We start from the raw sequence: 16,812 nt of genomic DNA on the forward strand, positions 1-16,812 counted from the left end.
TAACAGGAGCCATGAGCAGATCTCTGCAGTAACTGAGACTGAGAAGAGCTCAGATGCACATTCGAAATACTGCCATGACCATATTACTGAAGTTAAAATAACAGTGTAAGAACAGGAGAAGTCTGCTGTGATGGCTCTCTAGACTCCAATGGTTAGGGTTCCAGGACTTTCAGAGGCAGTGTCTTGGCTTTTAGTAAACTTGGGGCATCTTCTTCTGTGATTTTGTCCAATGTTTTAAATTTTTTTTCTTCTAACTATAAATTTAGATGGTGATGGTGCAGTGGGTTCATTTGTGCAGCACCCGTCAGACAGATCTGCCTATTCATCATTGGTCTGTATTCACTACAAAAACAAAGAGGCTTTGCAAGAGCAACTGGAAACAAGGCTGACCCTGTGGAAGCAAAGAACACATATAGTGGTTTTATTTATAAGAGGATTTAAATCTAGTGTTAACACTATTCTTGTTGGCAGCACAAGTGATCACAGCAGCTATTGTGTCCTGCCCCGAGCAGGTGGTACCTGGCAGGCAACTGATGACAGAGAGGCTCTGAAATGCAGAGCCCAGTTCACATGGTCATTTGCAAGTTCTGCCCAGTGCCGAGGTGTGACCTGTAAGGCATTACTTGGTCCTTTAAATTTTAGCCTCAGCAACCACAATTTGTGAGCAAACAAATGCAGCTTCATCAGTGCAGCCATCATCAACGTCACATCAGCCTAACCTGTGTAAGAGAGCAGCGCAGAGAGGATCAGAGCCACCAGACAGAAGCATCTGGCCTCTCATCTCATTCCAAGGCAGGTTAAGTTACATCACTGACGTATCCGCCTCCATACACATCGCACTGTGCACTTCCCTGATGAGGCACAGGGCAGTAACCTCCACATCACAGCTGCCTCACTCCTCATGGGGCTGTTCGCCTTTAACAAGTCCATCACTATGAACGGAGCTTTGCTGGAAACTGAACAGGAAACAGAGAGGAAAATCATCCTGATCAAAAACAGCATTGCAGGGTATATTGTTCTTTTATTAATATATTTGTTCTTAAGAGCTCTCATTTTGGAAGCTGGCTTCTCAGTTTCTTGAGATTTACCACAAGCTCTTTTCATTCTCTTAGTAGACATGTACTGTGAAGTGGGAGACAAAAGGATGACTGATGCAAGCATCAAGCAGAGATCTTCCTGAGGATTCAAGCTCGTCTTGAATCTTAAAAACAGGTGCCCTGTTTTATCTGAAAAACTTCTCAATTACACGCAAATTGTAAAAACAGCCTTCTCATCCAGTTTTCATTATAGTTTTATCGGTTATGCTTGGTAATAGCTTTCTTTTCACAGTGCAAGGTCAACTACCTTAATTAAATTATAACTTTCATCTTTTTTTTTTTTCTTCTTGAATAAAGCTTTCTGTTCTTCTAAGCCTGGAGACACTCTATGAATTACCATGACTATAAAGGCTGCAATTAGTAAAACTCCACCTGAAGAAGTTAAAGTATCATGACATTAGAGGCTGCAATTAGTAAACTTTGCTAGTAAACTTTGCTAGCGGGGGAAAAAAAAGTGATTTTGGCCGCATTTACCTATAGCATGTTTTCAGTAGAAGCAGCAACTTGTGTATAAAGTCTTCAGCAAAATGCTGAAGCACACACTCAAGTACCCGCAGCTTTGTTGAAATGAGGTCATTTTACATTAATTGATATTAGTTTTCCTCCAGTTTTTATTTCCTGCGATTTCAAACTTGAATTTAATCTAAAAAAGACAACTGATTAAAAAAAAAATCCCTTTGCAACTCATAAGGCAGTTTCCTTGTTTGTACGTGGCACAGGATTATTCAACCAAATCTGCCTTTTCCATCTTTCTTGCTGGCTGCCATCCAAATAACAAATAAAGGGCTTTTAACTGGTTAGGGAATCTTTAATTCCAGAGCAACATAACAAAGCGTCATTTGTGCTACTGTCATCCATGGAGCCAGCCAGCTCCCCTCAGGCTCTAGTTTCCACACTCTTTTCCCTGAATATGATTGCTGAATGTAGCAATGGGTGTATTGAAAACATCATGGAGTGGTTGTTGATTTACTGATGGAAAATATTTTTCCCTTCAAGGTAGAATTTCCTACAGATAAAGGTTCTATTTTCTCAGCAGCTCAGAATTTTGTAATACAAAAAAATATGTCTGTCAGCTGTCTACTGAAGGCTGAGAAAGTTTTCCTCATCTCAGAAGGTATTAAAGTTACCCCAATGGGCTGGAGAACACACTGTACTACATTAGCCTCACTGTGCTCAGTAAAAAGAAAAGAACAAAATGACACATCCCACAGGGAATCTCACAGCCCAATGTATCACGAGTATGAGAATAATTGCAGCAGACTACCCTTATTTTTAAGTGTTTTATTAAAATAAGAAAATAAAGTTTCCTTAATACAAATTACATTGCTTAAATGCGTTTGATTTGTCATGTTCCTACACACTGCCCTTCTGCCAGGTCCTACCCACTCACTAAACATTAGGAACCAGCAGGGTCGGTACAGAAGATAGACACACCTGGGCCGACCAGGAATCACAGAAAGAAGTGACGAGCAGATCCAGACGGTGCAGCAGGATGGCCGAGCAGGAGAGACCTCCCCGCTCCACCTGCTCACACCAGGAGCTGAGCAGTGACTCCAGCATCCTCAGGAAAGGGTGACGTTTCTGAATGGCCGCGCTCTGTGTGGATGCATTACCTGAGCCGCTCGCTTTGAGGGGCCACTGCTTCACTCTTCAGCTTTATTCTTCCTCCCCAAAGCAAGGACAAACGGAGCTTCAACTATCACTCCCATCTTCATCGCTGTGCAGGGCACAGTGCAAACTGCACTGGTCAGGGGCAAACTGCACCCCTCTTCTTGCTGTCAGGAGGTAAAGTGACCCCAAGGTTGTCAGCCGTGTATTTATAGACATAAAGGCCGCTGAGGGCTCCATTCACAGCATTTCAGCTGAACTTTGCACACATCCATACACATGGCTTTTATTGAGGAGGGGAGTGGAAACTGCAGCCTGGTACAGCCATAAATGCAACCAGGGTAGCCTTCATTTCTCTTCAGTTTTGAGGTATGACTCAAAAAATAAATATTATCAGCTGCACTTGCAAGTGAGTCAGAAGAGTGTCTCTTTACTCAGTTACTGTAATATCCCTGATACCCAGGGATGTGAGAAAATGATATACCAAAAGAAAAGGTGAGATAACGTACCCATGTATTGTCCCAAGAAGCAACTGCTTACATCTAGCTTAACCAACGGTATAACCTTGGCAGATCCAATGGAAAACTCCATGTAGGAGAGTTTTTCCAGCTACTAAAGAGGAAGACAGGTTTTCCGGATAGGATATTGAGTATTTTTCAGATATCTATGGCACTCAGGCAGATCCAATGTGCCATGCTAATCCATGGCACAACTGGGGGCAGAAGACACCTAAAACACAACTAAAAAGTGAGAAACTATTTATGGAATAAAAATAAATGACTATGCTATAATGTGGTATAGAAGAAAGTAGGCTAGGGAACTTTCCATGTGTTTCCAAGACTCAGACCCTATTACAATGGGAACTGAAATACTACTCCTGACAGCATTTTTTGATGCTCTTCCGCTACAGATTGCTCTTGGGAAGCTCCAAGTCCATCAGGTGCTGCCAGAAAAAGGCCTGAATCCTACGCCAAGCATCTTGCTGGGCTTCGGCATGCTCTCTCCACTGCCCTCCCCACTGCACAAACATCCCAAGCACTTTGTGCAGGGAGGCCTGGCACAGCGGGAAGTGCGGTGGCTCCAAGAGGTGTCCTGCTCCAGAGTAGGAGTAAAACTCCGCTTCCCGTCCATGCTGCTGAAGGCGCTGAACAGCATCCTGGCAATAGAGGTCACTTTTCCAGTTTGTGTCATCCAGTCCTGACAGGAAGAGGAACTTAGCCGAGGACTTCTCCAAGGGAATGCGACAACCCCAAGTTGCTGGGTCCCTGTGATCCTCTAGAATGTCTCTAAAATCTGCTAGGCCAGACTCATACTTTATCCTTCCCAGATCATAGGGGTGGGGAGGAATAGTAAAACCATCACCCTGCAGGGGAATGAAAGAATTAAAACCACTTCCAGAAATGCTGACCGCTGCCTTGATGCCAGGTAGAAAAGTGGCCATGGAAAGGGCTAGATCAGCTCCTTTAGACAAGCCCAAAACGCCAATCCCAGTATCTTTCACCTGAAACACAGTTATGAAACAACCATTATCAACAACTCCTCATTTCTCAGGCTGATAAAATGATTAACTTTCTCACTCCTCATCTAACTTTTGCACTCCTGCCCTTTCTCAATTGAGCTTACACCCCCCCATATTGATCCCTTTGCTGTGTCTCCCCAAGACTGACTGTAAATTCGACAGCTCCTGTCACTGCAGCACTTTCTTCCTGAAGAGCCCTGCAGACCAAGTCTCTTGGCTCCTTCCATGTCTCATCTTGAAACTTGCTCTCTGTGCTCTACCTTTTACTGTTCTAGATTCCAAAACCTCCAAGCATTTTTCTTCTGCTCTTCTTTGCCAAACCACCTTTTTCATGGTTTTATTTGTGTTTTCTCTCTCTCAACTCTTTTTTCATACTCTTCTATATCTGACCTGTTATTTTCTATTTTGTCTTGAAACACAAGTTCTTTACGCTTAGGCGTGAGTAATCCCAACAACTGTTTAATTTAACTTATTTTTTGTGAAAGGTCTTTATACCAAATTTATGTTGTAATCTGTGCCTTGTAAGATATTCTGGATGCTTCAGAGCTTTCTGAGGAACAAGGCAAATAGCAGGGCCTTGCTGGATTATAGTCTCACAGTGGCTAGTTACCTCCATGTAGTATCCAAATAAAAATAAATTAAGAAATAAAAATAAAAATAATTAAGAAAATTACCAACTTTGTCAAATGAAAAACACTCAAAGTAACATCCCATTCAAAATTCAAATGATATTTGATTTCTCTTTGACTTCTTTATGGTATGATAAATTGCTGTGAAGCGTCTTTCTAACCCATATGCTCATTCAAATACAGCCCCAGCTTTCTGAAACATGACACACACTCCAACACCAAAACTGTAGAAGCTCCTGCTCTTATAACACTTTAGTGCTACCCCTGACACTTATGATCAAAAGCCTTTGATATCCCACAAACACTGGGATCTTACACAAGAACAAGTTGACTCAGCAACTCTATGGGCTGTTATAAGGTGCTGTGCAAAATAGCTGTCCAACTCATGACAAAACTGGAACCGGCACGTGCACATTTCCCTTTCTCAGGCCCTGCTGCTTGATACCAGGCTCTCTTTCAGACAGTGTTCTCTCCTTCCACATCTCAGAAACATAGCAGCACTCAGTGGCATAAAACGTTTAAAATCAGGGAGCTGGAAGACAGTTTCTAACAGGGAGAGCACCATAGTTTGTGTCCTACCTGTTTTTGCTTCCGCAAAAAGTTTACAGATGCCTCAAAATAACTCAGTTCAAGAACTGCTGGCATAGTGGGGAGATCTTCAAAGGCCATGTAAGCCAGAGCCAGGGTCACAAAACCTCTGCTTGCCAGCAGACTTGCTCTGTATTCCACAAGACCTCCTCCAGATCCATACAGATCAATAAGCCCAGGGAATGGACCAGATCCTGCAATGAAAAGTAAATACTCATAGAGAACATTTTTTTATAGCTGTTATTCAATAACAGTGGCAGCACACAGCAGGATAGTAATAATATTGACAGGAAATCACTCTCGGAAGGTTTTCAAGTAGATTTTTCTGAGAGGTGGTTATTGTAATTAGTTTCTTTTCACCAGAGACATTAATTTACAAGATTAGTCCCTAAGCCTATCTCAGCCACCAGAAACACTAGAGCATTTCTGTGAGCAGCAGAACAATTAAATTTGGTTGCCAAATACTCTCCTCAACATGGATCCGTCGACATCTAATGATGAAGCTAGGTTTTCCTGTAGGCCCTCCCTCTCCCCCTAAGAGCACTAATTAGGATGTTTCTTTTCTCTCCTAAGAGCTTGTTATTGGCAATTCCTATTTTGGGGATCTTTAGTCCACCATCAAATTTAGCCTAACCTGGACTACATAGTCTCAAACCACTGGGAACAAATGAACAAACAGTATCATTGCATGAGTTTCACTTCTTCAGTAACTGTGTTAACAGTTTCCCTGAGGAGGATATACTCCAAGTTAAGAACCACATTAACAAATACCAGCACTGACCTACATCAAATCAGACTTCAGTTTTACCTAGCTAACTACTTTCAGGCTTCTCAGTTCTCCTCCTGCAGTTCTATTATCTTCAATGACTGAGTCCTCACTTCATGAGAGGACTTGCTCAGCTCCTGCACAGCTGCAGAGAACAGGAGGCACCTTGTATCACTGCTGCTGCCTTTGCTGCACAGCACTACCCCTACAACAGGTACCACAGGTCCCCAGGCAAAGCTTGCACCTATCCTGCTTTTTTTGTGAGGATCAAAGGGGCTGCATCAAACATAGCCCATTGAAACTGAAGACTTGCTCCGGGTCACTGCAGGTCCAAGGGCTGCAGATATAGAGGGGATGCAAAGCACATGTGGAAAGCCAGCAAGTAATTCAAACTCACCAGGAGGGAGGAAGAGAGTTGCTTTAAGCCGACCTTCTCTGACTGAAATCCTCTTCACTCCCTCTCCTAGAAACCTTCGCTCATTGGTGCATTTTCCCAGCAACCGGCTCATGTCCCCATGGCCATCATACACTTCCAAGTCCACACAGAAAGGGGTCAGGACATTCCTCTTTGCCAGCCGCTTATGGGGCTTTTCAGACCGCAGAGACCACAGCAGCCCCATGGGCTCCACTCCGGAATAGCTGCCGCCCAGGGCCGGGGCGCGAGCCAGGTCCAGCTCTCCGCTGCTGCCGGCCCGGTAGTGCGCGTGGGCTTGGAAGAGCTCCCCGCTCTCGTCGAGCAAGCGGGCGTGCAGCGTGACCGCCTGCTGCGGCCGGAGACCCGTCACGCGGATCTGGATGGGCTCGTCAAAGAGGCACCGGGGAGAAGGCAGAACGGCCACCTGCACTGCCATGCAAGCTCCTCCCTGGGGGAAAGGGGCTGGGGGGTTTTGGCAGGGCACTGGTGGTGTGGAGTGGGAATGTCAGCAGCTTGTCACTTCTGGGGCTTAAGGGCTGTGCTCAAAGTCCAGCAGGAAACACTGCCACTGTTTCCTTAGCCAAGCAAAGGCTTCTGGGAGATGTAGTTCACAGTCCAAGTCCACTTCATCCAGGAGGCAGCGTGAAAACACAACTAGCTTGCAAATAAATGACATGCCCTGTTAATCGTGATTTTACAGAGACTAAACTAAAAACCAAGAACTTCAAATAACAGACAGAAACATTCAAATCTCTCCCCCAGGCTACAGGAAAGTTTAGATTTCATTGTAGAATTGATTTATAATGTCAATTTAGCTCCTTCACCAAGGCACAGCGAACACAAAAAAATTGCAAATCTATAGTTCAACATTTTAATCAAGCCATGAAACAAGCCATGCATCTTTAATCTCTCTCAAGTTTTCAGCAATTTTTGGACAAGAACCACATGGTAAAATACATGATGCTTAGGCTTTAAGTGTGTTTTCTCTAAAAAACATCCCCTCCCTCAAAACAGACAAAGAATAATGACTGTGTTTCTCTTCAAAATAATCAATCCTATCAAAAGGCTACCTACATTTTCTTGATGAATATATATAAAATATTTTTTCACTATTGTATTTTAGTTGTTTCTGAGGACCTTTGAAAATCTGATAATAAAAAACAAATTTCAGTTACCATAAACAACAGTACTGCACTTCTGCAATGCCTCTGCACTTCATAGCATTCTAGTCCTACCCTGCAAGTCTCCGTCATGTGAACGTTCTCATTCTCCTCAGTGGATTAAGGCAGCAGAAAGAGGCTGCAGGTTCCCAGGACTTGCCTGACCACGTGTTTTGGCAGCACTTAATGCCACAGGACTCTCCTGATGAGCCATGTGACAAAGTGCAAAATCACAGATTCTGCCGCAAGACCATGGGTGATGGGCAGATTGACTGCAGACCTGAAACACAACTCTGAAAGCACCGCTCAGGATGTAAGAGAATGCAGCCACATTTAGCAACAAAACTGGCAGGAAATAAAAGTTGTTAACAAAAATACGTAGCTTAACATGAAAAACTGCCAGGATTGACCTAACATGCTCTTATCATCTCCACCGACCAGTGTGTTCGAAAGGAATCAGAAATTAGGCCAGAAATAAGCTTTTCAAGTGAATTTTATTGCAGAAGATGTCATTTCTCATCATCGAAACACCACAGATGGCCACTGAACATACTGAATTACAACTGGAAACATCTTTTGCCTTAAACCTAAGGTACACGTTGGACAGATGAGGACCAAGCCAAGCCTTCCTTGTTAATCCATTACTAAAACAATCTGAAGGAGCAGTCGTGCATCTATAGGGATTTCCAAAACCTCTGCTTTCCTTCAAATCTGACTTGGTTTACCAGCCCTGAGGCAAAACATGGAGACCTAAACATGCTATTACTGAACCTTCTACCTTCAAGCCGTAACAAATAGTCAATTGACCTGGACTCGGAAAGCAGAAAAGACACAGCTGTGGTTTCTTTGACAGGCTTTGTTGAGGATAACTTAATATTCGGTTCTGCCAGCTTGAATCACGTTTTGCTCCTGTCACAGGTGCTGCTGATTGTACCACATCAGAGAGGAAGATCACAAGCCTGAGTGTCCCACCTCCACTATAACACTTTCACAGCATTTGTGAGACAATCTAGGAGTTGATAATAGCTGTACTTTAGGTCATATTCCATGTCATACCAATAATTCACTGAGGAGACAAGAAAAAGGAAAAATATTCCTAAAGACAGAAGGTAAAAATATACGAACAAATTCATAGACTGGTTTAGACAGCTCAGTCAGCACAGGCTTTCCCTTATTGCTGACTGAACTCTGAAATAAGTAAAGCTTTGACTATAGTCAAGCATAATGCAAGCAAATATTAAAGGAGAGCTCTTTAACAGCACTGCCAATACAGCTCAGTCTTAATCCCAACCAAGCTTCCCCTCCCCCACCCCGAATCTATTCCGCAGTCCCTGGACTTGAAGCTGGAAAATATTTAGGAATAAGAAATGTCTACTTCTATTTAGGCCAAGAGTACTAAATACACAGAGTATGAATCTCTCTTTCTCTTGGTGTATAAAGAACAGAGAATTCACTAACAGCTTTAAATTTGCTTCTCCTTTTAGTTTTAGTGTAATAGCTGCCTATAAACAACAAGCAAAATACTATAATACTGTACCAGTGGTCTTGGAGGTGGATATATGTTAGACATCCACTGGACTAGGCCTGAAGATTATTGACTGTCAAGTGTAAACAGATCGCAGTGCACTTAACAGACAAATGGTCAATACACATGACAAGTCTCTATGCGCTTCAACAAGACAGAGGAAAATAAAGTTGCTAGAGGGCTTGTAACTGGAAACCTTTTTTTTTTCTAGATTGTCGCTAGGGACTGGTGTAGCCACACTTGAAAAAACAACCAAAAATACTGATTTACTGATGGCTTGGCTTTTTATTGCATATTGCAAACACTAAACACCTGCAATAACTGCAGTGTTATGCAAATACTGATGCTGACATTGCTCAACATATTTCATTTATTTTGTATGGGTAAGAGGTCATTATTCTAGATAGAGAAAAATAAAAATCCCTTTGTCAAGTCTTGCAAAACTTATAGGACATAAAGACAATATTTTCCACCTACACACCACATACACACACAAACACACACAAACACACACACACACCAGAAGAGCAGCGTTTGCATGTTTGAAATTCTGTAACTCTTTTTTTGGGGGGGAGTGGGGAGGGAGGAAAAGAGATGATAAGTCGTGCAAAGATTTATTCTGTGGAACAGTGACACGAGCATAGGGTTACTGGCAAAGTATCTTGGGCAGAGCAGATTTCAGCTCACGTGACAATTTAGTAGCTTCTATGTTGTCCCTGTTTACATGCCTAGGTCTCTTACCTTCTCTGGTTTCCTTTTCAACCTAAAAAGTTGTTTTACTATGTGACAATAGCATGCATAACACGCAATTTCTTCGTGAATGGCAGGCAGAGAGCCAACTTTGCAGCTGGCCAGACAAACTGCTCCATTCGAGGTTAGAACTGGATCATAATCACTGGATTAGTTATTTTTCTCCAAATTAGTGAACTAGTTTCTCTTCTGCTATGCCCCTAGCATTTGTTGACAATCCTAAGAATTACAGGCAAAGCACACAGTGAGGAGATAACCCCATGACATCTGCTGAAACTGTTCTCTCTCCCTGAAAGGAGGTAGATGATTTAAAAAGACCTTTGGTTCCAGTTGTTTTGCAGTGGGATAGCTAACCACACAGTCAGCACAGTTCAAAAACCGAGCTGGAAATGCTGTGTATTTTACCTGCTATACAGCCATGTGATTGCTGAACATGGTGGAACCAGAGGGAAGGGAGGTATAACATCTCACCAGCCTTCACTGTACACTGCAAAGGCTTTGCCTGAGCATAGTCTGGATACCTTTCCAGATCTGGGTTCAAAGGGTCAAGGGGGATCCAAGGCACCTATAGGAAAAGAGTACATATGTGGTAGTGACTGTGGCAACAAATTTCAGCAAGTTTCCGGAAAGACAACTGATAACAAACTTAGTAGCTTACGAAATATGCATTCTAGCCCCTCAAAAGGTTATAAACAACTATGAAGCCTTTTCCAATTCAACAGATAATGGGTCAAGGATGCCAGAATTTGTCCCCTTCAGTAAAACACAGAGGAAAAGGTGTTAAATGTCATCCACCACATTTCAACTAAGAGCATCCAGACATTACTGCACTGGGCAATACAACAGGAGGGAGCAGAGGAAAGGTGTAGACAGAGGAGTCTATCTCAGCCTTAATGAAATCAATTCCTTTATTTCCAATTATTGATTAATTTAAAACACCTCTACCAAATTTATTGAAGTTTTGTGTGGACAGGAGACAGTTTATGGTATCAGTGGTTTCAGATGGTTCAGAAAACAGTTTTTCTGAAAGCTAGTATTCTTTTCAAATAACAGAATACAAGCAAAATATCTGGGCATCCATTCTTTTTTCAGTAATGAAGGATTTCTAGGTACCTGCCAAAATGCTGATTTTGAGTGCTCAGCAACACTCAAAATTAATTTTACTACATAAGTTGGCAACATTCCTATTGTCATAAATTTACATTTAGAATTTTTACCTTATCTGCAGTTTTCTCATCAACAATTTCAAACGAGCCCTCTTCTGACACACGGTATGTTGCTGGCTGGTAGAGCTCTGGAATCAGAAAAAAAAAGATTAAATAACAGAAAAGCACACAAAGAAGCTAATGGCAGAGCTTGTCACATTCTTCCCAAGAGACAGAAAAATTAAAGCAAGATGATTATCAACCTGCTGTCTTCACTCTACTTCTCTTTGTTTAGCCCAGTCTTTATCCCATTGCCTACTATTTCCTTTCAAGTCTGTCAGAATGCTGAACAATGCCTTCTTGTCTGGATTTCTGCCTTTCTTTCATCACAAGCCTTACTCTCCCCTCTTCCTCAAAACTCATTTTCTCTTCATCCTATTTTGTTCTGATAACAGTCCCTTCTCCTCTGGAAGTCATAAATACATCCCTCTCTTACCCGGAATCCTGTATTCTGCCCTTTCTGTTAAAGTCTCTCTAGGATGCTACCAGGTCAACAAGGTAATTAAAGTGATTTAAATATTCTAAAGCTGAAGGTACTATTTTGCCTGGGAAAAAATACCTCAGTCTCACATGCAGCATTCTTCATTCTGCCTATCTGAATGCTTAAAAGCCTAGAAAAAAAAAGTCTCATTTCATTAGGAGTAAAGGTAAGCTGTGGATCTTCTAGCAGACATTTGCAATAAAATGTATTATTACTGTGCATGTCAGAAAGCAGCATGTAGAAACAGAAAATGGGTAAAGTAATGCTATCACAGGAATCTCTCTTTTCATTTCTCTAGTTTTCAGTGGTTCTGTTAGTAACTTTAATATTTTATTAATGTTCTTCTTGTATTTCAACTTCCCTTTTTTTCCTGGAGAAAAAAAATATTAACAGGCTGAATTCGAACCTGTTAAACATCAAAGATGACATGCTACAAGTATATGCTGACAATATACTTAAATAATTTAAATTGTCTAAAGCTCAAAAGACTGCCATGAGTCACATACTTAAAAAGAAGTCTCAATCTGGGGTCCATCATGTCTCCATCAGTGTCAACGCATTTTTTTTTAATATATAAACACAGCTGAGGACATTAACTCCAGTGGAATGCTTTTATATTACAATTTACATCCAGTATAAATGAGATTTCTGTTCACACTGGAAAGTATAACACTGCCTAAACATCAGGATGTTAGCCCTGCCTCCTGCATGTTTGTCTTTCACTGTCTCTTGCTCTCAGCCTCCCAATAGAAAGAGAGGCAATTACCTACCATATGGGATGAAGGGGCGGTCACTTGGTGGATGCAGTAGAAAATGTTTCTCTCCAGATATAACACAGTACAAGTTCTCATAGTGATCTTTATGTACTATGATTGAGGGGGAAAAAAAAGAGTAGAGAGAGAGAGAGAGAAAAGAATCAGTGTTTTCCTTCTTTATATCATACTTCTCTATAACAAACTACAGTAAACTGGAAGCATCATTTCATCTTCTCATTGCTAGGCTGCTTCCTACTCTTGCAGTCAGTGGGAGGGAGAAGCAACATAATGTTGTAGTGAACATGTTCATGGCAACAAGCTCTAAATTGCTTTCTCAGCAACACACAAAGGTACGTTACAAAAATGCATCTAGGAGATCTAGGACATCTACATCTAGGACAGAGGCTTTTAGCCGACTGGCAGAAAGTCAAGTGATCGGCTGCCTGAGAGGAGGTGGTATTTCTGGATATGATATATTCGTACAAAAATGCTGTAAGGTTCAGGTGGGCTAAGCAAAGCAGACACTGTCTCAACTGTTAATGCTTGGTGTAAGAAGGCTATAGGAGAAACAATAATCCTCTGGTACAGAATGCTAGTTTGGTTTGATCTGTTTTTAATCCAGCCTCTTAGACTGACAGGACAGAAATGACCAGTGCCTTGCTTGACAAAATGTGCAGCAGATGCACCTAGAGACACAGCTGTGAGAGGCTGCAGAAGGCAACGGAAAAATGGAAAGCTGTGTGTTAAAGCAGAACAAACACACAGGTCTACTCAGTTACCAACTTAAACCTTACTAAACTAGAGCTGAAAAGCACAAAGGGAACATACAGAGGCACGCAGTACGTACAAGATGTCACAGCAGCTGCTTCCCCAAGCCAGAAATTCACAGCATCAGGCTTCTTCCCTGTATGGTTAGGGGAGAGACACTTGTTTGCAACAAACACAGAATTTGAAGAGACAGGTTTGAAAGTGTTTCAAACATTTTCCTGCCAATTTGCTTTATTTCTGTCCTTTAAGTTCTTACATAAACGCGACAGGAACCACAGCTAATAGCCCTGTGTGAGGAACTGCAAGCTCCTTCTACACTGGACGCCATAAGAGGGATGCATCAGCATCAGTGAGGCAGTAGGAATATCCAGCCCCAAAGCCTCAGTTACAATCTCTGTTTCCCACATTCTGAATCCCTAGGACTTGCTCAAAGAGAAATGCAGCAGTTAAGAATGCAAGATTACAGTAAACTGACGTTCAAAGGAAATACGTTCAGTAAAATATAAATACAACCTGACATGGAGCAGCAATTAGCTAGTAGGATACAAATATCTGCAAGTTTATAATAGAGGTGGGGGGAGAGCTGCAGGTTTTGACAACTCTAGTATGAATATGCATTCAAACAGGACTCTAAGTCAGAAAAAAAAAAGTCATTGTATGGAAAGGAAATTTGAAATAAACACATTATTTCAGATACAGTGGTTCCAATACAAGTGAGATACCTGACCTTGGGGTAATTCAACACCCCAAACTAAGATTACTCTATTCTTAACTATTTTACCACTTCTACTGTCTGAGGAGATCAAAACAAATTGAGCTGTGCCAATCAAACTGGAACAAACATTCACCATGCACGCAGCATAACTGTTTTAAAGTTTTATATTCAATGTTTACTGAATACATGGGAAGATGGAAAGCTTACCAAGCGCCTCACTCATCCACGGTATGTCAGGCTGCACGTCACAAATGAGTTCAGGGAACTCCTCGGTGAGGTTTGAACACTGCTTCTGCACGTAGAATACATTGGGAGATGTCACTTTCTTCTCCACAATGTCCAAAAAGTCCATGAAAGGCATTTGACGCTCTTCTGGCATGACAAAACGGTCCTGAAACACGGCATCTGCATAGCCGTTGGGCGTTACTGCCACACTCACCACCTTGGGACCTACCACCTCCCTGCAAAATAAACCAAAGGGGTACAGTCAGACCTCCCATCAGTCCATATGCTGGTTACTTTAGAAACAGTTTGTCTCACGAACAGCAGAAATGGGAAGCCTGGTCTTGCACAGGGGGCAATCCTGAAGTTCTGCTCTGATCGCTCCCTACGCTCAAGCCCTGGTGATATCTCTGGACTCTTTCACATCTAATACAGGTGACCCTGAACAAAGTAAGCCCCTTTTTCATCCACAAAAGCCACTTTTTCCTCTTCAGTCGCTTTATTTCATGAATTATACTAGAGCTTGATACTCTCAGGGCTGCTCAACCCAACCAAAGCCTGGTGGCCAAAAGCTATCATGGAGGAAGAAAAGGTCAAATAGAGGTAGAAACACACATGTAGTGCTAACAGCCCTTAGCTCTATAAGAAAGTATATAAGACGATATTCTACATCTATAAAAAGATATTATAAGAAAATAAATTTAGAAGTGCAAGTGTTACTAAGAAGGGGTCCTTTATTGAGGTTAATGTAAACTGAGCACCCGTCTGGTTCAAGAGCTCACTCATACCTGAGGTACGCCAAGGTCCACGTCTTCAGGGCCGGCCAGTGACCGATGGCATTCTGAATTATACAAGGCTTGTTCGGACTCACCCACTCCCGATAAAACTCCAGAGGGGACGGAGGCCCATCCAGATATGGCAGGGACTCGGTGAGCCCCAGCTCTGTCCAGACAGATCGGAAACAGTCTCACCCGGTGCTGAGAGCAAGCACTCTTCACTAGGAGCCTCAGTGTTTTTAAACCCCAAACCATTACTTCCCCCAAGGGCAGGCAATACCACAGACTGCAGCCAGCACCCATTATTAAAATCTGTGCTTATCAGGCAACAAAGATTCTGTAAGAAGATTTTTTTTTTTAAGGTGAAACTGTACTTTTACTTTTTAATACAGGTGTAAATAAGGCCAAACGGCCGTTGACACAGGGTATATTTTCTTAAATAAATATATAAACTAAAACGCGGTCTTTCCGCCGCTCCTTCCCCGGCCCCCCGCCCCTCAGCGCGCGCCGCCGCAGGGCGCATGCGCAGCCCGGCCCCGCGCCCGCCGCTCCCTCATGACCGTTACTGGCTGTTAACGGCTCCCCCTTCCGCTGCCTTCTCGCGCGGGGCCGTTGGGCCTCCCGTACCCGCCCCGCGCGCGGCCCTCACCGCGGGCCTCCCGCGGGAAGGCGGCCAGGCAGCCCCTGACGGCGCGCAGCGCCGCGCCCTCCGCCATGGCCGCGCGGCACGGAGGGAGGCAAGGAAGGAGGGAGGGAAGGCAGGCGCCGCCCGCCTCCTCCCTCCCCCTGGCCGCCGCGCAGCCCAAGGGCGGTTATGGCCGCGGGAGAGGAGCCAGGAGAAACGCGAGCGCTGCCGCCGCGGCCGCCCTGCTCCCCGCCAGTCCCGGGACGGCTCTGTAACAAATGATCACATTTTTATTGAACCAGTTTAAGAGACGGAGTACAAATGGATTAACAGAGTTAAAAACAGCTTCCGCGGGGAAGCCTCACAGTGAAAAAAAAAAAAAAAAAAAAAAACCAACAAACGACTTTATAATCTTTCCAAATAATTAAAAAAAAAAAAGTTTCCGAGAGTTGTTTTTACCTAAAGCCAAAAGTATAAAAACACACGTTTATAAATAAAATGGGAGTTGGGTGGAATTTTTTTTTTTTTTTTTTTTTTTTTTTTAACAGTTGAAAGAGCAGTGTTGAAGACAACACGGAGCATCACCTTTGGGGTGGTGCCTGTGGCACACGCCAGACATGCAGGGCGGACATGGCTTGTTCCTAAGGTTGCTGCCCCAAGCGCTGCCCCGAGCATGCGTTATAGCAGGTTATCCCTAAAACACCGCGGCCGAGCCCACGTGCTATTTACAGCACACCCTGCAAAGTCCTGCACAGTCTAGGCTGCGCTGGAGAAGGAACCACCTGCTTGCGAGCACGCAAGAGCTGCAAGAAGTCCTGTCTTTATCATGATTTCAATGAGGTTTTCTGTCATTTAATAGTCCGGATGCTAACACATCCAATGCGAGGGGGAGGGAGGGGGAGAAAAATGACCTTATACATGCATGAATTTACCAAGGGTGCTTAAATACTTGTATCTGATTTCTTATATATAGTTATATACACATTCTTTCTTTAAAAAAAACTCAGTTTGTATGTTTTCTACTCCTTTAGAGAAATGTCCCAATTCCTCTGAGGTGTGAAGAACCCAGCAAAACGCAAGCGGGGAGAGAGGGGGTAGAGCGCTATAAGGCCTGCCCCAACCACGACCTGGGAGATGCTGTAGAAAAGAGGAGACAACCTGAGAGGAGGCACAGAGGAAACAGGGACTCCCCTAAGCACCCACCTGCT

At 43.1% G+C, this 16,812-nt stretch overlaps 2 protein-coding genes across 2 annotated transcripts; both read right to left on the reverse strand.

The window, feature by feature from the left end:
- Positions 1-2,411: 2,411 nt before the first annotated feature.
- LOC112942490 (acyl-coenzyme A thioesterase 1-like) lies at positions 2,412-7,171 on the reverse strand. The gene is made up of 3 exons (XM_026033439.1): positions 6,605-7,171; positions 5,433-5,635; positions 2,412-4,206 (listed from the first exon to the last, which is right to left on the reverse strand). The coding sequence occupies exons 1-3, from the start codon at positions 7,056-7,058 to the stop codon at positions 3,610-3,612; spliced, it is 1,254 nt and encodes a 417-aa protein (XP_025889224.1). The 5' UTR covers positions 7,059-7,171; the 3' UTR covers positions 2,412-3,609.
- Positions 7,172-7,179: 8 nt separating this feature from the next.
- JMJD7 (jumonji domain containing 7) lies at positions 7,180-15,695 on the reverse strand. Its single transcript, XM_026033414.1, has 8 exons — positions 15,629-15,695; positions 14,992-15,145; positions 14,189-14,442; positions 13,346-13,402; positions 12,514-12,609; positions 11,275-11,351; positions 10,463-10,622; positions 7,180-7,280 (listed from the first exon to the last, which is right to left on the reverse strand). Exons 1-8 carry the CDS (start codon positions 15,693-15,695, stop codon positions 7,249-7,251), a joined length of 897 nt encoding a protein of 298 aa, XP_025889199.1. The 3' UTR covers positions 7,180-7,248.
- Between the last annotated feature and the right edge of the window lie 1,117 nt (positions 15,696-16,812).

Source organism: Nothoprocta perdicaria, unplaced genomic scaffold, assembly GCF_003342845.1.
Source record: "Nothoprocta perdicaria isolate Ctin4 unplaced genomic scaffold, notPer1 scaffold_129, whole genome shotgun sequence".
NCBI lineage: Eukaryota > Metazoa > Chordata > Aves > Tinamiformes > Tinamidae > Nothoprocta > Nothoprocta perdicaria.